The 20,466-nt window shown below is 45.1% G+C and overlaps 2 protein-coding genes across 2 annotated transcripts in view; both read left to right on the top strand.

The window, feature by feature from the left end:
- LOC308484111 (uncharacterized protein) overlaps positions 1 to 19,969 on the top strand; it is a 34,663-nt gene extending 14,694 nt beyond the window's left edge. The window contains exon 7 of the mRNA XM_081018686.1: positions 16,901 to 19,969. The gene's annotated coding sequence lies outside the window, so the exon portion shown is untranslated. The remainder of the gene's footprint in view (positions 1 to 16,900) is intronic.
- On the top strand, positions 1,288 to 19,969 carry LOC308484142 (uncharacterized protein). Its single transcript, XM_081018768.1, has 6 exons — positions 1,288 to 1,324; positions 3,474 to 3,977; positions 4,574 to 4,655; positions 6,274 to 6,356; positions 6,673 to 6,799; positions 15,027 to 19,969. Exons 2-6 carry the CDS (start codon positions 3,564 to 3,566, stop codon positions 16,511 to 16,513), a joined length of 2,193 nt encoding a protein of 730 aa, XP_080874894.1. The 5' UTR covers positions 1,288 to 1,324; positions 3,474 to 3,563; the 3' UTR covers positions 16,514 to 19,969.
- Positions 19,970 to 20,466: the final 497 nt, after the last annotated feature.

The raw sequence follows: 20,466 nt of genomic DNA on the forward strand, positions 1-20,466 counted from the left end.
GGAGATGGTTGCCAGTCAAAGGGTAGTTTAAGACACGGGGGGGGGGGGGAGCTCCTTGTGAAAGGGGGTGCAGTTTTGGGAGACATTCCAGCCGTGGCATTGGCAGCCAGATGAGGAATCCTGGAAGAGGACACTCAAGGCTTATCTAGTCCAACCCCTGCAATTCAGGAACCCTGGTTCTTAGTCCCGCCAGCTCCCTTGAACTGGGCAACTCAGATGCCTGGAGCAGCGCCGTTGGAGAGCAGCCTTGGGTCGCCTCTGGAGCTGGCTGCACCTTTTGGACGGCTGTTTCCATCCCCCCTGCCTTCTGCTGGCAGGCCCGGTTGGGAGTTGTAGTGCAAAGCCCATTGAGGGTGCCTGGTCCTGGAGGTGGTTTTCAACTTGGAACTATGTTTTGACCCTTTGCCGAAAGGAGATGCCACAAAGTGTGTGTCGGGAGGGTGTCTTTTCAGTGCCAGGATACAAGGTGCTCTCTTGACCTGGGAGCCCAATCCCTCTCCCCCACCCCTAGAAAAGGGGGTCTTCCCCTAATCCTCTCCTTGCAGGACCCCCTTTTCCTTCCTCTTTGCTCAGAGAGTCGGAGCCAACTCTCTCTCAAGGGACCCTGGAGCCAAACCCTTGCAGAGTTTTACTTCTCAAGCAAAGGGTGGGAAGGAATACATTCTTGTTGCTCTTGAGATGTACAGAAATCTCTTCTCCTGATTTTTAACACCGCAGGCCTGCTGTGATGGGCTTCCTTGTCCCCCTTGCCACTGAAAAATTCCATTTGACTGCCTCTTTGCCGACTGTTACGTTTAATTCCTTTTTCTAAGGTAAAGATGTTACGCTGCATCTTTGAGACACTGCACTTAGTGCTGCTTTTTCTCTTCTGGCTTTGAATGAAACTTCATCTGTGGACTAAGGTCCTTGCTTTTTGCGTGGTCCTTTCCTGCTGCTTGATCTACAAGGGACGCTTCGTTCTTGAGTTGTCCGTGGCATTTCCACCCCCCTTTTTTCTCCAGGGGCCAGAGACCTGGTTCTCCCCCGGAGCCCCGGGCAGAGAGAGGGGCTCCTCCTCCTCCGGGACCCGGCTTCCCCTTCCCGGCCAGGCGCCCCTCCTCTCCCCCATTGCGGGCCAAGGGCGGCCTCTTCCCCTCCGAGGGAGCAGCTCGCCAGGCCCCGGATGGAGCAGCTCTGCGCCTGCGCGACGCCCCGGACGGGAGAGAGAAGGGGGAAGGGGCGCCGAGCTGGCTTCCTAGAGAGGACAGGAAAGGAAGGCGGGCCGCTCCTCCCCCTCCTCCCCCCTGACGTCCCTTCCGGCCTCGCCTTCGCCGGCCGGGCTCTGGTGGGTCTCCTCTCGGGGGAAGCCTGCGGAACTCCCTGCCCCGCGACGCTGAGGTAACATCATGGCTCTCGAGCCTGGGCGCTTCTCAGCTCCTTGGCTTGCCTCTTCCTCCTGCCCAGGACCAGGCTCGGCCGGGCTTCTCCTTGGCCCGGGAGGGGGAGGGGCGACAGAGGGCGGAGCCTGCCAGCGGACCCGCCCCCCGCCCCGCCCCCCGAGCCCCGGGCAGGAATGGGCTCTTTCCCAAGCTTCCCGGGAGTTTTCAGGCTCGAGGGGGCGGCTGGACGGTGTCTCCTTCGCAAACTACGGTTCCCAAGACTCTTGGGAGTCTGGCTTGGCCGGGGGGGGGCTCTCTTTCTTTTATTTCCCCTTATTTTTCTTTCTTTCAATAGATGTCGTTCATGTTTGAAAGGAGATGGACGAAAGTGGGCATCCAATACCCCCTATCTTTTTATCAAAGATAAAATCAAGGAATCTAAATAAGCGCACAAACAGAAAGGAGGATTACTTCCTACTTCGCTTTCCTTGGCATCTTGCAATACTTTAATTTTAACTTGGCATTTTCCCTGCCATAACAAGAGGTAAATATTTCTGCATCCCCCATCTTGACATATCCTTTAATTTCAGCACATAATTATTTTGAAACAACATAAATTGGTATTTGTCACAGTAACACACAAATATTTTATTTTCGGTTTGAAACCCTGTTTCCTCCACCAAAACCTTCTGGTCTTCTCCTCTCATATTCTTTGCTAACCTTTTCGTTTTCTGGTGATTAATTTAAAGCCTGCTAACATATCAGATGCCACACAGATGGAGCCTGTGTGTGTGTGTGTGTGTGTGTGTGTGTGTGTGTTGTTTCCTCTTGTTTTTTGAATAACTTTTCATTGGGTTTTATAAAGAAGGATCATAGGAATAATAAAGGATAGAGTTAAATAAAGCAAGTCTTCTCATGCCATTTGTATATCACAAAAGCAGCATAATAAATTTGCGACATCAGGTTCATTGTCAGTGGTCAGCGTATGACTTTTGGGTTAATGAATTGGTTTGAACGCGACCAAAAATAAAGGGGAAACAGAACAGAGTGAACAGAGAGCATTCCACATGGCAAAGCCCTTGTGGTTGTGCTTCGATTAAGGGTGAGTCATGGGCCTTTCTCCTCTTCCATTGCCAACTAAACAATATAAAGTGTTGGTCTGTTGATGAACTTAGGCCCAGAAATGAACTGGCAACCAAGGCAGGTATTTTAAAACAGGAACTACATGTATGCCAAAGGATTTTCGTGGGTCTTCAATGAGGAGGGGTAGATGCCTCCTGTCAGGCTTCAGGGAATCCCATCCCTCCCCCATGGCCTGCCAAAAAGTCAATAACAAGAAGAGTTCCTGCCGAGTCCTTTATTCAATACTTACAGAGAGAGACTTTGAACAGCACATCTCCATTGCAGTAATGGCGTTGTTCTGAGTAAAGTCCCACCCCCTCTGTCATCCCTGCGTCGGCTGATCTGTGCTTCCTGTTCTCCTACTGTCAATGCATGCTGGATCCTGGGAGAAGGAGGGTCAGGAATGCTTTCTGAAGACACAGAGTATGTCAGCTGTCTCTCCCCTGGTGCTGCTCTCCCAATATTTCCCAGCTTCTCCCCTCTGCAGCCTCTGAACTATGACCTTCTGCAAACCACTGTTGTAAATCTATACTGTCCTCCTCTTCTCGGGAAGGTTCAGGAGGAGGGAAGGGGGTCTCCAGCATTCCTCTTGGGTCCAGTCCCTGACACCACCTGGAGCCTGTTGGAGAAAAGGGGGATAGAAATGCCATTAGTAAAAGAGGGACCCCAGTTGAGAACCTAACCAAAGTCACATGGCCACATCCTGTCTGTGCCAAAGGGACGGTGGCTGGAGCTAGACATGGGCCCTGCTGCTCACCAAGCCACCCAAGCAGATATGGTTGGGTTGGGGCGAAGCTCTGGACTATGAAGTGGGGTTGGGAGGGACCCCCACTATTGCCCTGGCTCCAAATTACACTTCATATAAATGACTCACTTGTCATTCACAGTTATGACTTCCTCCTCCTCCTCCTCTCCCTACACTTGCTCAGGGAACATTCTTCTTCTCTTGACTGTGTATTGATCTTGTAATAGAAGAATGTGTTTGATTCATAGGATTTGCTGCACCTTGCATTAGGACACACAGAACTTGGCAGAGGACCAAGGGGCTCCTTCCGATCTCTTGGAGACTTCCGGAGAGCCCAGATGGATGAGCAAGACTCAGCTGGCCCTGAAGCAGGAAGAGGCCACGCCCTGGAAACTGGGAGCAGTGGGGGATTGCGTGAAAACTCCATGCAGAAGATCGTGGATGAGGAGGACACCCTTTGTTCAGAGGTGCAGAGCCAGCAGCTCAGGCAGTTCTGCTTCCAGGAGGCCAAAGGACCCCGAGAGGTTTGCAACCAACTCTACCACCTTTGCCGTCAATGGCTGAAGCCAGAAAGGCACACGAAAGCTCAGATGCTGGACCTGGTGATCTTGGAGCAGTTCCTGGCTGTCCTTCCTCTGGAGGTGGAGAGCTGGGTGAGGGAATGCGGAGCGGAGACCAGTTCCCAGGCGGTGGCCCTGGCCGAAGGTTTCCTCCTGAGTCAGGCAGAGGAGAGGAAGCAGGCAGAGCAGCAGGTGAGAGAGACTTTCCTCTGGATACTCCCAAGGGGCTCCAAAGAGGAGGGAGAGTATTCCCAAATCAATTCCTAATGGCCCATCCTTTTTTGGAAAGCATATTATTATTATTATTATTATTATTATTACACCCATGTGGCTAGGTGCCTTCCAGCACATATAAAAGCATAAGAAGACATCAGATGTCTTCTAAAAGTTATGCATTTTCTTATCTCCTTATCACCTGATGGGAGGGCATTCCCCAGGGTGTGTCCCACTGTGGAGAAGGTCTTCTGCCTGGTTCCCTGTAACTTCACTTATCACAGTGAGGGAATCAGCAGAAGACCCTCGGAACTGGACCTCAGTTCATGGAGACGCTCCTTTGGGTATACTGGGCCTTTGAGGCCAACACTTTGAATTGTGCTGGGAAACGTTCTGGGAGCCAGTGAAGATCCTTGAGGACCAATGTTTCATGGTCCTGGCAGCCAACCCCAGACACCAGTCTAGCCGAAGCAGGAAGCAGCTTTCACCTTTCTCCCCCGAAAGCGCTTGCCTCTGCCATTCCTTCTCTAACCCTTCTCCCCATTCTCTGTTTTGAATCCTTGTTGCTCTTTCAGAGGAAGGATCCTTTGGCAGAAATGGGTCTTGATTCTTCTGAGGCAGAGAAGACTCCGCTGGACGCCAGAGTGAGGCCTCTGGGTAAGGAGGAAGGAGTGTTTTCTCCCCCGTTTTGTCACATTCTCTTGGTTTTGAAACTAATCTCTGAGTTCATTACATCTTTTGGGGGAGGACACCTGGAGCTCAGAGGGGGGGAGATGTATTTTTGCACAACTATTATATGAAATGGGTACAAATGAGTCCAAATGTACTCAGTAGGGGAGACGTTTCCGATTTGATTAGTTTAAAATTACAGTTCATTAATGGCCTCATTATAACAATGCGAAATTACAATACAATTAGTAATACCAACCTTTAAATATCAAATTTTATAGTATAGTTGGCCCACCCACCCCCCGCATGCTAAAACTGATGGTTTGATGATTTTCTTGATTTCTGCATTCCAAAATCTTATTATTTTCAATTACCCTCCTGTCAAGATAAGAATCCTTTATACAAATAATATATAAAACTACAAGTGAGGCACTCCAGCGATATCCTTACTCTTCCCATGTGTGGCAATCTTCCTGTTCGTGATGTTTTTTCCTGTCCTTGTAAAATATTTTATCATTTCCTGGTTGTTGCTGTTCTCCATCATTCCTTGGGCGGAGCTAATATCCCATTGTGGTTTCAGAAATTCTCCATCGCTCTGTCCTGTGCTTCGTTGTTTGGCAACTTTAACAGCAGCTGCAAAAATCACACTGTCCCAATAAATAATCAGTTTTTGCCATTTTTCTTCTCTGCCTGGGAAGGAGAGGGATCAGTCAGAATTGCAAATGACTCAGTAATGAACCTTATCAGCTCCTACACAACTTTCAGATTCCTTACATCCCTCTGTCTGGCCGAAGATAAATGCACATTTATCCAATTAGATTAAATTCCAAGTCCTTTTAGCATTAATCAGTTCAGTCTGTATATAATACAGGATAGGGAAGAGTCAGCTCTAATTTTCCATCGTAAACAAAATAGAGCTTCCCTCCCTTTTTCCTTTTTGTTTTTACACACACAGTTCCATTTGATGTTATATTTCATATCTGCAATCCAGTTTCATCCCTGCTCACCTGTACATATATATTTTGAACTAGTATTCAATGGCGGGCTGCCGAATCATAAATGCAGAGAAGAAAACGTTATATAAAGAAGCCATAGGCTCCCCTCCCCCCACTCACTGTCTTTTGCAGCAAATGAAGTTTATTCTCAAATTCAAACCTTAAAGACCTTGCAGCTGGTTCAATTCCGCAGTTTATGATCTCATCTCTTCCAGCAACGCCTGTACATTAGTCCAAATTGAGCTCTAATTGACAGGAGAACCTCTGCTTCTTAATGGCAGCGAAGGAGGGTTTTCGGCAGGCGAAGGGCTTTTGCACTCAGCACCTTCCTGCCTCTCGCAATCCATGCCGGAGCCAGAGCCTGGTAGCGAGACAAACTGGGAGTGAAGCCCATTCCCCCCTGTCCCTGGGGGCAACTTGCAAGGAGAATTACCCTCAGTCATCCTTGTTTTTCCTTTGCCAACGATCTCCCGCTGCCTCCATTAAGGCAGAGCGGAACCGGAAGCTAGCAGGGGAGACTTGGACAAGCCCCATCTGTACTTAGAGATGCACTGTTTCACCTCTGAGAGAAGCAGGCGCTCACGGTTTCCACTTTCCTTGGTCTCTCCCAGGTGACGGAATGATGCCACCAAGACCTGCTCCTTCATCTTTTCATGGTGGTGGAGGGGAGGCAGCAGCTGTGGACCCAGATCAGGTAGGGGGAAGGAGCCTTGTGGGGAAGGACTGCTTGGATGCAGACTGGCTGGACACAGTTGGATGCAGAGGAATGGTGGGAGGAGCCAGAGAAGAGGGAGGTGACTGGGAGGAGGAGGAGGAGGGGTCTGAAGCTGGAGAGGGAAGAGGGCTCAGGGAGCAGAGGGAGTCTGTGGCAGAGAGCAGCCCAGACTCCGAGGCAGAAGCTGCAGCAGGAGAGAGGGATGAGGAAGGCAGAGAGGGGTCTGGCCGCTGTAGAAAACAACAAAGCCAAGTGAATGTTCTCTAAGAGGACAGCCTTTTTCCTTTTCTGTTAGGGTCCAGTGTGCTGTGAAGATGTGGCTGTCCATTTCACAGATGAGGAGTGGGCGTTGCTGGATCCTGACCAGAGAGCTCTCCATAAGGAAGTCATGGAGGAGAATCGTGGGATCTTGGACTCTCTCGGTAAGGCTCCCTATTGGATCATCCTATCTGTTTTGTAATTCAAGACATCTGTCTAGATGATGAACCTCTGATATTTTGATGGGGCTCAACAGCGCCACTCACAGCACCTGGGATGTTAACACTCCCACAGCAAACCTTGGAGGGATGGCTATTGATTGTTTTCCCTGTGAATATTCTTCCTCCAGTTCTGCCGTTTAAAACCATGATCAGGCTGTCTGAACTGCCCAGGCCTTCTTAAATGTAGGATTCATAGTGATTTGAGGTGTTGAAGTAGCTTCAGTCACGTTTCCTGCTTTTGTTCTTGCTTCTGTCTCTCTCTGGTTGACCAAAGAGTCGCTTGACATTGGAGATGGCACAGATTCCACGACTGAACCAAACAAACTCCATCCCAAAACAGGCAGGGCTTTTGAACCTCTGACTGTGAACCCTGTAGTAACAATAATGATAATTTTATTATTTTTGTCCTTCCCATCTGATTGGATTGCCCCAGCCACTCTGAGCAACTTCCAACAAATATAAAAGCATAATAAAACATCAAACATTAAAAACTTCCCAATACTGAGGTGCCTTCAGAAGTCCTCTAACAGGGGACTTCCGGGGTGGTGCCATCGGTAATGGTGGATTCCCTCTGACTCGGAGGGGACCGGCTCTGCGGGAATCGGGTCTGTACCGCTACGGCGAAGCGGGGACCCTTCAAAAATCACAGGCGGGTGAAGCCTGTGACCGTGGGACTCAGCGGGCACCTTTTGCGCCCCCCCAATTTCCAAAGGAGCCCGATTACGGGTTCCGGAGTGAAGCGGGGAAGCGGCGCAGTGCTGTGAGTCAACTGCTTCTTCCGTGGAGCGAAGCCGCACAGCCGTTGCCGGAGAGCGCTACCTTTTTCCTGTGACAATTTGGCTACAAAACAACGATCCGTGAGTAGGTTAATTTGGGAAATAAAGGAGAAAAAAAGAAGTAATTGCATACCGAAGCGGAGAGGCATAAACAGGAAGTCTGCCTTCCGTTCTTTGTAAATAGAGTAAAGCAATGAACTTGTAAGCTAAAACCTTGAAAGACGCTTGAAAAGGACTATAATTCTATCATCAAAAACAAGCGATTTCCCCCCTTGATTGCAGGAGAGGAGGGGGGAAATGTCTGAACTGTATTTTCCTGTAAAAAGAGAGAAAAGGAAGCTAAAATCCACTGCTTAAAACCTGGGAATGGGCTGCCAATGAACAATAAGAATGCCGTACTGTGAAATGCGCTGTTGGTGAAAGTACTTTTTGACAGCTAACTCTGCAAGTGTGATACAAGTGAGATACAATATTTTTGGCTGGCTTCTCCTGGTTTCAAAGTAACTGGAAAATAACTGAAATTGAAACTGTCGTCTATTTTGTGAACTGGGGGATTAAAAGAAAAAAGGTTATTTATTTTAAGGTAACAACTGCTGCCTGTTACTGTCTCCCCCTAGAGGAAGTTTGAGATTGTTACAATAACAACTGGGCCAGGGGAATTTTCCACTTCATAACAAACTCTGATCGTGGGACTGACCTTGGGCCTTATCTAGACTGTTATGGCAAATGGAAAAGAGAAAATAGATTTGCTTCAGGAAAAAACAACGAGGTCTGGCAGATTGTTTCGCACAGACGTTGGGCTGCAGCGAAGAGCATCAACATCTGGCCCTTCTGGCTTACCAACAGGGGCTGCATTGGTACAATCTAAACCCAAAGGAATGGCATCCGAAGATGTTTTAGCTCAGGCACTAGGTAAAATTAATGAATCTCTGGAAAAACTAAGTAAACAAGTAGCTGAAGCATTAGTTAAAATTGATCAAAATACCACAAGCATTAACAATTTGGGACAGAAGGTAAATACTAACACAGAAACTATTGAGAAATTGCTACAGGAATCTACTTTGACCCGAAAGACAGCTGAAGAAGCAAAGGAAATAGCAGTTGCTGTAGAAGAGAAGATACCACCGATACACAAGCAACTTGAAGACCACAGGTCAATATTGTCTATGATTGAATTGAAGGAGAAGCAAACGAATTTGAGGATCAGGGCCGTACCTGAACTTGAGAAAGATAACTTGACTGACTTTCTTACGCAGGAATTTGCAGACTTTTGGAACCCAGATTTGGAGAAGGATAACTTTAAGGCAGTGAGTGCTTTCAGGCTTGGAAGAGGAGGGAAGAAGAACAGGGTGAGAGACTGTTTGATCACCCTCCGAACAAAAGAGGAGAGAGACAAAATCTTGAGTCTGCACTTCCAGAAGACTTTGGAAATACACCAGTCAAAAGTGGAGATATTTAAGGACATTCCAAAATATCTTTTGGACCTTAGGTCCAATTATAGAGATCTGGTTGCCCTGCTGAGAAGCAACAAAATCATCTTTAGGTGGGAATTCCCCCAAGGCCTTTCTTTTAGCTTCAAAGGAAGAAAGATAAAAATAAGATCAGAGGACGACAAAGAAAGATTTTTGAGAGACCACGGAGAAGACCTGCAGAAAGAAGCTGGAGAAGAGCCAAGAATACTAGAAAGAGGAATTTTAGACATACCAAGACTACCTTTTGAATTAAGAGACCGCCTGGAGAAGGTGATACCACCGACAGAACAGGAACAAGCACTTGGAGCAATTGGAGGAGAAGTAAAGTAACTACATCATGGCTCTGCAACTATTAAGCTGGAATTGTAATGGTCTGAACTCCCCTCAGAAAAGGAAATCTGTGTTTCATTTATTAAAAAAGGAACAATTGGACTTGATTTGTTTACAGGAAACACATGTAACAAGGCTACACAGGAAAGTATTGATCAATAAAAGACTGGGCCAGGAATTTATTTCTTCGGATAAAGTTAAAAAAAGAGGAGTAGTGATTTATGCAAAGGAGAGACTATTACCGAAATTTATCTTCAAAGATGACCAAGGAAGATTTGTGGCAATTGAAATTCAAATACAAGGAGAGAAATTCTTAATAGTAGGAGTTTATGCACCAAACGAGGGGAAATCTGAATTCTTTTAAAAGTTGCATGAGACCTTGATGGACTATTTGGACTATAATGTGATTTTGATGGGCGATATGAACGGAGTGGTATCTACACATATGGACAAGGCACAAAGACAGGTAGTCACTAAGGATGGTAGACTACTGAAAACCTTCTTTGAGATGACAGACAACTTGGACTTAGTTGATATTTGGAGAACAAAGAATCCCTTGGCCAGAGAGGGAACCTTCTTCTCTGAAGCCAAACTGACATGGACAAGAATTGACCAAATATGGGTAACTAGAGGAATGGCACCAAAGACAAGAAAAGCGGAAATCTGCCCAAAAACCTGCTCCGACCATAATGCTGTTAAGATGGAAATGAAACTAACACCAACCGGTTCCTTCAGATGGAGGATGAATGATACCTTATTTAGAGATGAAGAAGTGATTAAGAAGGCCCAAAAAACCTTGAGAGACTATTTTGAGATAAATATGAACACCAATGTTGAAAAAAGAGTAATCTGGGACGCAAGCAAAGCAGTTATGAGAGGGTTCTTGATACAACACAATGCATTAAAGAAGAGAATCCAAAATGAGAAGAAGGATAAAATATTGGAGAAAATAAAGGAAAGTGAAAAGAGATTGAGAGCAAAACCAAAGTCGCAAGAGATTTTGAGAGAAATAAAGTTACATCAAGTACAATACATGAAAATGATGAATCAGGAGATAGAATGGAAAATTAAACAAATGAGACAAAAGACATTTGAGTCGGCTAATAAATGTGGGAAATTGTTGGCTTGGCAAATGAAAAAATGACAAAAATTAAATACTGTTACAAATTTAGAAGTGGAAGGAAGGAACATACAGAACCCAGCTGAGATTAGAAATTGTTTCCAGAGGTACTTTAAACAACTATATACACAAGGGCCACAGAAAGAAATTGACGTAGACCCATTTTTGAAAACAAATGGATTACAAAAAATCTCTCAAGAAAATAAATTAATGTTGAACTATAAAATAACTGAACAGAAGGTAGAAGGTGCCATTCAGAATATGCAACTAGGTAAATCTCCAGGACCAGATGGACTGACTTCTAGATACTACAGATCTTTAAAAGAATGGTTAGTACAACCTTTAAAAGAAGTCTGTAACGAAATAATGGGTGGAAAAAGGGCACCAGAGTCGTGGAAAGAAGCGTATATTACACTTGTACCGAAAACAGAGACTGAAAAGACGCAGCTTAAGAACTACCGCCCCATAACACTGCTCAATGTGGATTATAAAATTCTTGCAGACATTTTGGCTAAAAGACTAAAAAGAGTGCTAGTGGAAGAGATACATAAAGATCAAGCAGGCTTTCTCCTGGGTAGACATTTATCTGATAATGTGAGAAACATAATCAATATTTTAGAAAAATTACAAGTGAATATAAATACTAAGGCAGTTTTGATATTTGTGGACGCGGAGAAAGCTTTTGACAACATTTCTTGGCGTTTCATGAAGAAGAACCTACAGGGGATGGGGATAGGCCAAGGCTTTGAAAACGGTATAAGTGCAATATATTCAGAACAAAAGGCTAAATTAATTGTAAATAATGTGGTGACAGAGGAATTCAAGATAGAAAAAGGGACACGACAAGGTTGCCCAATCTCCCCATTGCTTTTTATATTGGTCCTGGAGGTCCTGCTGAATATGATTAGAAGGGACCAGTTGGTTAAAGGTATACAAGTCGGAGCTAAACAGTACAAATTGAGAGCATTTGCAGATGACTTAGTATTGACACTACAGGAGCCAGAATCTAGTACTAAAAGGGTTTTGGAACTGATTCAAGAATTTGGTCAGGTTGCAGGATTTAAGCTGAATAAGTTAAAAACAAAGGTCTTAGAGAAAAATTTAACAGCGATTGAGAGAGAGAGGCTTCAGAATGAGACAGGTTTAACAGTGGTTAAGAAAGTGAAATACCTGGGGATCAACATGACAGCTAAAAATGGGAATCTATTTAAAGACAATTATGAAAAATGCTGGGCTGAAGTGAAAAAAGATTTAGAAATATGGTCAAATTTGAAGCTTTCACTGCTAGGCCGTATTGCTGCAATAAAAATGAATGTATTGCCTAGAATGTTGTTTTTGTTTCAAATTTTGGACAAAATGGATTTCTTCAAGAAGTGGCAGAGAGATATTTCTAGATTTGTCTGGCAGGGCAAGAAGCCCAGAATAAAATTTAAAATACTAACGGATGCAAAGGAAAGAGGCGGATTTGCCCTGCCAGATCTTAAACTTTATTATGAATCAGCAGCTTTTTGCTGGCTGAAAGAATGGCTGCTTCTTGAAAACACAGACATTTTGGACTTAGAAGGTTTTAATAATGTATTTGGATGGCATGCATATTTGTGGTATGATAAGGTCAAAGCACATAAAGCATTTAAAAATCATATTGTCAGGAAAGCATTGTTTAATGTCTGGATAAGATATAAGGATCTATTGGAAAATAAAACCCCAAGGTGGCTGTCACCGATGGAAGCGAAAGTTCAGAAAAAGCTCAATATGGAGGCCAAATGGCCGAAATATTGGGAAATTCTGGAACAATAGAGAGATAGATTGAAACTGCAGAGCTTTGAGAAACTAAAAAACAAAGTGCGAGATTGGCTTCATTATTATCAGATAATGGAGGCATATAATTTGGACAAGAAAATTGGCTTCCAGGTGGAAAAATCAAAGTTAGAAACAGAACTGTTAGAACCCAAAACTAAGATTTTGTCAAAGATGTATAACTTGCTGTTGAAATGGAATACTCAGGATGAAACAGTGAAATCTGCTATGATTAAATGGGCACAAGATGTTGGACATAACATAATGATGGCTGACTGGGAACAGTTATGGACCACAGGTATGAAGTTTACAGCATGTAATGCCTTAAGAGAGAATATTATGAAAATGATATACAGGTGGTACATGACCCCAGTCAACCTTGCAAAAATCTATCATTTGCCCGATAATAAATGTTGGAAATGTAAAGAAACTGAAGGTACATTTGTGCCCAAGGATTAAGGCTTTCTGGGAGATGATATATAATGAAATGAAAAAGGTATTCAAATATACCTTCTTGAAGAAACCAGAGGCCTTTCTCCTGGGCATAGTCGGCCAATTGGTGCCAAAGAAGGACAGAACTTTCTTTATGTATGCCACAACAGCAGCAAGAATACTTATTGCAAAGTATTGGAAGACACAAGATCTACCCACTCTGGAAGAATGGCAGATGAAGGTGATGGACTACATGGAATTGGCGGAAATGACTGGCAGAATCCGAGACCAGGGAGAAGAGTCGGTGGAAGAAGATTGGAAGAAATTTAAAGACTATTTACAGAAATACTGCAAAATTAATGAATGTTAGAATGATGTCAGAATGAAGTTAAGTGGTTTTAGCAGCAATGTTATAAAGGTGTATGTAAAAATGGATTGTTAATAGGTGAGAATCCAAAGCTATAATTTATTAAGTTAAAAGATTAAGACAAAAACAAAGAGGGAAAGGAATTGCTGAATTAACCAATTGAACTGGAATACAAAAAAGGGAGGTGAGAGGAGGTCAGGGAAGCAAGGAAATGAAATGTAAGGTATGGAAAGATTGATTTGTTTTTAAGTGTATTTTATCTTTTTTCTGTATTTTGTATTTTGTATTTTTTCTCTTTTTTATTTTTTATTTTTTATTTTCTTTTTATCTGTGTAATCTATTGTTTTTGAAACCTTAATAAATATCATTTTTTTTAAAAAAAAAAACACCAACTATCTAACAAATCTACTAAGTAGAGGGTTTCCTAAATTATAATATTCACTCTGAATCTGTGTTCAATGAGCTAATCTAATTTAAAAATTAAAGGGATGAAATTTAAAAAAAAACAAAAAACAGAAGTCCTCTAACAGTTGCATCGTTATTTCCTTGACATCTGATGGGAGGGTGTTCCACAGGGTGGGTTCCCCTATCAAGAAGGCTCCCTGCCTTGTCCCCTGTAATTTCTCCATGTCATGTAACATTTAAGTAAGGAAACTTGAATAATAATACTAATGCTGATATGACAAGTTTTTGCTGCAATCTGTGATGTCGAGAATTTAAGAAAACATCCAAATTGGGGACCGGAGGTGGGCAGGTGTGGAGGACTCCCTGGTCCTGAATAGGGTAACTGTGCCCCTGAAGACCAGGTGCGCAGCCTGGGAGTCATTTTGGATTTGCAGCTGTCCATGGAGGTACAGGTCAATTTGGTGTCCAGGGCAGCTGTCTACCAGCTCCATCTCGTACGCAGGATGAGACCCTATCTGCCCGCAGACTGTCTCGCCAGAGTGGTGCATGTTCTAGTTATCTCCCGCTTGGACTATTGCAATGTGCTCTATGTGGGGCTTCCTTTGAAGGTGACCTGGAAACTACCAACTAATCCAGAATGCGGCAGCTAGACTGGTGACTGGGAGTGGCCACTGAGACCACATAACACTGGTCCTGAAAGACCTACATTGGCTACCAGTACGTTTCCGAGCACAATTCAAAGTGTTGGTGCTGACTTTTAAAGCCCTAAACGGCCTCGGTCCAGTATGCCTGAAGGAGCATCTTCACCTCCATCGTTCTACCCAGACACTGAGGTCCAGCTCCGAGGGTCTTCTGGCAGTTCCCTCCCTGCAAGAAGTGAGGTTACAGGGAACCAGGTAGAGGGCCTTCTCGGTGGTGGCACCCGCCCTGTGGAACGCCCTCCCACCAGATGTCAAAGAGAACAACTACCAGACTTTTAGACGACATCTGAAGGCAGCCCTGTTTAGGGAAGCTTTTAATATGTGAAGGCCTATTATATTTTAATATTTTGTTGGAACCCACCCAGAGTGACTGGGAAAACCCAACCAGATGGGTGGGTTATAAATAATAATTTTTTAGAATATATAGAATATATTTTAATTTTGAACAGGGAACTTTCCTTCATTGGCTACCATTTAAATAATGATAAAAGCACACTTTATTTATGAATATAGTACAGGTCCATATTTAAGTTTGAACAAAATGATGTTACCAAGTCAAGCTGTACAGTTATCTTTTAAAAACTTAAGAGAGAAAACATCCAATATTCAACTTGATTTGTATATGAAACTACACATTTTTACAGAACAAAGGAACATTATAACATCTAACTCCTTTCAGTTTTTCCCTGTCAAAACATTAATGAGGATTGCTGCATAATTTGGGACTGTATTTCTTCCCAAGGCTCTAATATAATTCCTGTTTGTTTCAGGTGGTGATGAATTGGAAATGAAGAACAAGGGAGACCACAACAAAATCCACACAGTGGAGGATCCATATCAGGATTCAGACTGTGGAGAGGGCTTCAGGCAGAGCTCCCCTTCCACTTCCCATCAAAGAAATGCCCTTGAGAAGAAACACTATCAGTGCTTGGAATGTGGAAAGAGCTTCACCAGGAAAGAAAGTTTCACTTCCCATCAAAGAATTCATACAGGGGAGAAACCTTATCAGTGCTTGGAATGTGGAAAGAGCTTCAGTCAGTGCTCCCATCTCATTGCCCATCAAAGAATTCATACAGGGGAGAAACCCTATCAATGCTTAGAATGTGGAAAGAGCTTCAGTCGAAAGGACAGTTTCATTTGCCACCAAAGAATTCATTCAGGGGAGAAACCCTATCAGTGTTTGGAATGTGGAAAGAGCTTCACCTGGAAAATAAGTTTCATTTCCCATAAAAGAATTCATACAGGAGAAAAACCCTATCAATGCTTGGAATGTGAGAAGAGCTTCAGTCGAAAGGACAATTTCACTTCCCATCAAAAAATCCATACAGGGGAGAAACCCTATCAGTGCTTGGAATGTGGAAAGAGCTTCACCAGGAAAGAAGGTTTCACTGTCCATCAAAGAATTCATACAGGGGAGAAACCTTATCAGTGCGCGGAATGTGGAAAGAGCTTCAGTCACAGCTACCATCTCACTTCTCATCGTAGACTTCATACAGGGGAGAAACCTTATCAGTGTGCGGAATGTGGAAAGAGCTTCGTTCGAAAGGACAGTTTCACTACCCATCAAAGAATTCATACAGGGGAGAAACCTTATCATTGCTTGGAATGTGGAAAGAGCTTCAGTGAAAGCTCCAGTTTCACTTCCCATCAAAGAATTCATACAGGGGAAAAACCATATCAGTGCTTGGAGTGTGGAAAGAGCTTCACTTGGAAAAAGTGTTTCACTTCCCATCAAAGAATTCATACAGGGGAGAAACCATATCAGTGCTTGGAGTGTGGAAAGAGCTTCAGGAATTGCTCAGATTGCAATTCTCATCGAAGAATTCATACAAGGGGGAAACCCTATCAGTGCTTGGAGTGTGGAAAGAGCTTCAGCTGGAAACAGAGTTTTGCTTCCCATAAAAAAATCCATACAGGGGAGAAACCATACAAGTGTGTGGAATGTGGAAAGGGATTCATTAACAGTGCCAAACTCACTTCCCATCAAAGGATTCATACAGGGGAGAAACCCTTTAAGTGCTTGGAATGTGGAAAGAGCTTCACCTGGAAAATAAGTTTCACTTCCCATCAAAGAATTCATACAGGAGAAAACCCCTTTCAGTGCCTGGAATGTGGAAAGAGCTTCACCAGGAAAGAAAGTCTCACAGCCCATCAAAAAATCCATACAGGGGAGAAACCCTATCAGTGCTTGCAATGTGGAAAGAGCTTCAGTCAAAGCAACAATCTCATTTCCCATCAGAGAATTCACACAGGGTAGAAACCATTTTAGTGCCAAGAGTGTGATCGGAGGGATTTATGAAACTCTGGTCTCATTTTTAAAGAAGAAGAGAAGAGAAGAGTTTGGATTTGATATCCCGCTTTATCACTCCCCTAAGGAGTCTCAAAGCGGCTCACAATCTCCTTTCCCTTCCTCTCCAACAAACACTCTGTGAGGTGAGTGAGACTGAGAGACTTCAGAGAAGTGTGACTAGCCCAAGGTCACCCAGCAGCTGCAGGTGGAGGAGCGGAGACGGGGACCCGGTTCACCATATTATGAGTCTTCCGCTCTTAACCACTACACCACACTGGCTTTTAAAGTTCTTTAAAAAATAATTGGAGCTCTTAAAAGGACTTAGAGCTCACTGAAAAAGCCAAAATAGGACAGGTTTGGACAAGTTTGTTTCTTTTTGAAGGAAAATATTTCTTCTACTCTGAGCCACTTAAAGAGAATTGGATTCCTGCAAGACAACCACTCTTATTTGGACATCTAAATTGCTATGTCCTCTTGGACACATTCTTTTTTCTGTTTTATGGTTCATCTCTTAAAGTAATTATTTGGTTTATTTGTTTAATTTGAATCTTAATTTGAGAAATTGGATTTTCTGTTAAACAGCTTATGTGTGTTGGGTATCAGGCTGGAAGGAAGAGGGAGGGCTGGAAAAATGCAGGAAACAGGATCTCTTAGGAAAGAGTTATTTTGTGGCCTTGACAAACTGATAAGGTGCTGCTGGAAAAGGGAGAGTGAGATTTTGACTATGGCAGTTGAAAAACAGTTAACACCGGGCCTGAGTAGAAGATCTTCAGAGCAAGACCCAGGAGACAGGTCCCCATCTGAATTCGTGGAACTTTTGCTGACTTAAAAAAGACCTGACTGAAGAGATGGACAATTTGGAGAAGCTATTAGCCCGAATTGATAGAAATAGTGAAATGGTGACAAATTTGACCACTAAAGTAGAGACACTGACAAAGAAAACAGAAGCACTAGATATCTCCATGAAAGGAAGGGAGGAGAAGTCTTTAAAAGCTGGAAGACAAAAAATGGAAATCAGAACAGGAGACGCTTAGGATTGATGTGGACGGTTTGGGTGGAAGATAAGAGGCAATTGCGGGCGCTTTGGCGGTTCTTGAGATGAGACAGAAAGCCCAGCGTCTGAGACGGAGAGGAGGGAGGAGAGCAGGATTTTAGCAAAGGTTTGAGCGGAGTGGCTGGGAGTGGAAGACTAATTCATGGAGGAGGCGCCACCCTCCTCACAGCCGAGGGTGGTGGCTTTTGGGTAGAAAACCAATGTGAATAAATCCCCCCAGTGCCACCCCCTGGCCGGTCTTCCTGTCTCCCTCTCCCTGTGCCCCCACCCTGCCCCAATCAAAGTCCCAACCAGCAGCTGCCCTCCAGGCATTCCTCCACCCATCTTGGGGCCTCAAGGCATGCGGCCAGAATTTGGGGGGGGGCCAGGCTGGGTTCAGAGGTCTGCTTTCCTCTCCTTGCACTGGGAAGCTTGTCTACTAACTAATGAAGGAGCGTCTCCACCTCCATCATTCTACCTGGACGCTGAAGTCCAGCACCGAGGTTCCCTCTGGAGGTTCCTCCACTGCAAGAAGCCAAGTTACAGGGAACCAGGCAGAGGGCCTTCTCGGTAGTGGCACCTGCCCTGTGGAACGCCCTCCCACCAGATGTCAAAGAGAACAACTACTACCAGACTTTTAGAAGACATCTGAAGGCAGTCCTGTTTAGGGAAGCTTTTAATGTTAGATGCATCACTGTTATTTTAATATTTTGTTGGAAGCCGCCCAGAGTATCTGGGGAAGCCCAGCCAGATGGGCAGGGTATAAATAATTTATTATTGTTGTTATTATAATGGATAAAGGGTTGTTTGGAAGACTAAGCCATCTCTAACTCTCCCCCCCCCCCCGCTAATTTTAAAATAAAGCCTATTTAAGAATTGGGCACATGGAGGAAGCAGAATCTAATGCATTTTTGGTTGGGAGTGTAGAGCAAGGAGCTTGGAGATGGTTGCCAGTCCAAGTGTCACAGTCCAGTTCATGGGCAATCAAGTCCCGGCTGGGGACGTCGGGACCGGGGGCAAGATGGCAGGGTGGGAGCAGGAATGGGAGTCCAGGAATCAGGAAGCAAAGGGTCCGAGGATCAAGAAGCAAGGAGTCAAGGAACCAAACGCAGCAAGGCAGGGAACGTGTTGCTGTGGCAAAGAGCCGAAGGGAAAATGCTGACCTTCTATCCCTTCCCGGCTCTTGCCACCAGGTGCAGTGAGTTACCAAGTGGTCTCCCCTGTGAGGCCGCACCTTGCCTCTCCAGAACAAACTTAGGAAGGCCCCAGTCCTGCAGAGTCCTATTGGTCACAGGGCCTGGCTCCTGCACGCACACCTGTCAAAGGGTAGTTTAAGACGCAGGGGGGAATAGAGCTCCTTGTGAAGCAGCTTCAGGGCAAATTTCCAGACCTGTCATTGAGAGCCAGAAGAGGAATCGTGCAAGAGGACACTCCAGGCTCATCTAGTCCAACCCCTGCAATTCAGGAACCCCGGTTCTTAGTCCCGCCAGCTCCCTTGAACTGGGCAACTCAGATGCCTGGAGCAGCGCCCCGTTGGAGAGCAGCCTTGGGTCGCCTCTGGAGCTGGCCGGACCTTTTGGGCGGCTGTTTCCATCCCCCCTGCCTTCTGCTGGCAGGCCCGGTTGGGAGTTGTAGTGCAAAGCCCATTGAGGGGGGCTGGTTCTGGAGGGCCGGCTGAAGCCATTGTGCTGTGCCCCCCGGCCTGGCAAGGCCTCCTGGGCCAGCCCCCCTCCCCCAATATCGGGCCTGTGTGTTTCTGTGGCTCTTCTGAGTCTGAGATCCTTGAGTTGAAGGGACCCCAAGGGTCATCTAGACCCGCCCCCTGCAATGCAGGAAGTGCAGCTAAAATGTTCCCTTGTGAGGTCTGGACTAGGGGGCGTTTCAGGTGGTTTTCAAATTGGAACTAACTTTTGGCACAAAGTGGGGGGGGGTGTCTTTTCAGTGCCAAGATACAAGGTGCTCTCTTGACCTGGGAGCCCAATCCCTCTCCCCCACCCCTAGAAAAGGGGGTCTTCCCCTCATCCTCTCCTTGCAGGACCCCCTTTTCCTTCCTCTTTGCTCAGAGAGTCGGAGCCAACTCTCTCTCAAGGGACCCTGGAGCCAAACACTTGCAGAGTTTTACTTCTCAAGCAAAGGGGGGAAGGAACACATTCTTGTTGCTCTTGAGATGTACAGAAATCTCTTCTCCTGATTTCTAACACCGCAGGCCTGCTGTGATGGGCTTCCTTGTCCCCCTTGCCACTGAAAAATTCCATTTAACTGCCTCTTTGCCGACTGTTATGTTTAATTCCTTTTTCTAAGGTAAAGATGTTACGCTGCATCCTTGAGACACTGCACTTAGTGCTGCTTTTTCTCTTCTGGGTTTGAATAAAACTTAATCTGTGGACTAACGTAATTGCTTTTTGTGTGGTCTTTTCCTGCTGCTTGATATACAACGGACTCTTATTTATTTAGTTGTTCATGGCTTATATGCTCATGGAACATTTGATATTTATTGCTGAAATATAGACACAAAACAACATATGCTAAAACATAAGAAGTGCTGTGGTCAGATCACTTCCTGGTGCAACTAGACTAGAGGGCATTGCGTAGAAGCCCCCAAAGATGTGCCTGAATTTTGGGGTGTTTGGCACCTGCAAACCTATAACAATGTCACCAGAGGGGAATAAAAGGCTTCCTAGGAAAACCCCCTTGGCTGCTCCTGTGTTGCTTCCAAGGCGACTTCACTAACAGAGAAGAACATGGGATATTTATGGCTGAAATACAGACACAAAGCAGCAGATGGGACAACACAGAATGGCCCCCCCAGCCATGTCTGGCAATGTCTCCCCCCTCCAGCTGCCCCTCCGCCCCCCCCCGAGACCCCCTCTTGCTGGGACAGGGCTCT

Source organism: Podarcis pityusensis (genome assembly GCF_964106645.2).
Source record: "Podarcis pityusensis genome assembly, chromosome: 8".
Classification (NCBI taxonomy): Eukaryota; Metazoa; Chordata; class Lepidosauria; order Squamata; family Lacertidae; genus Podarcis; species Podarcis pityusensis.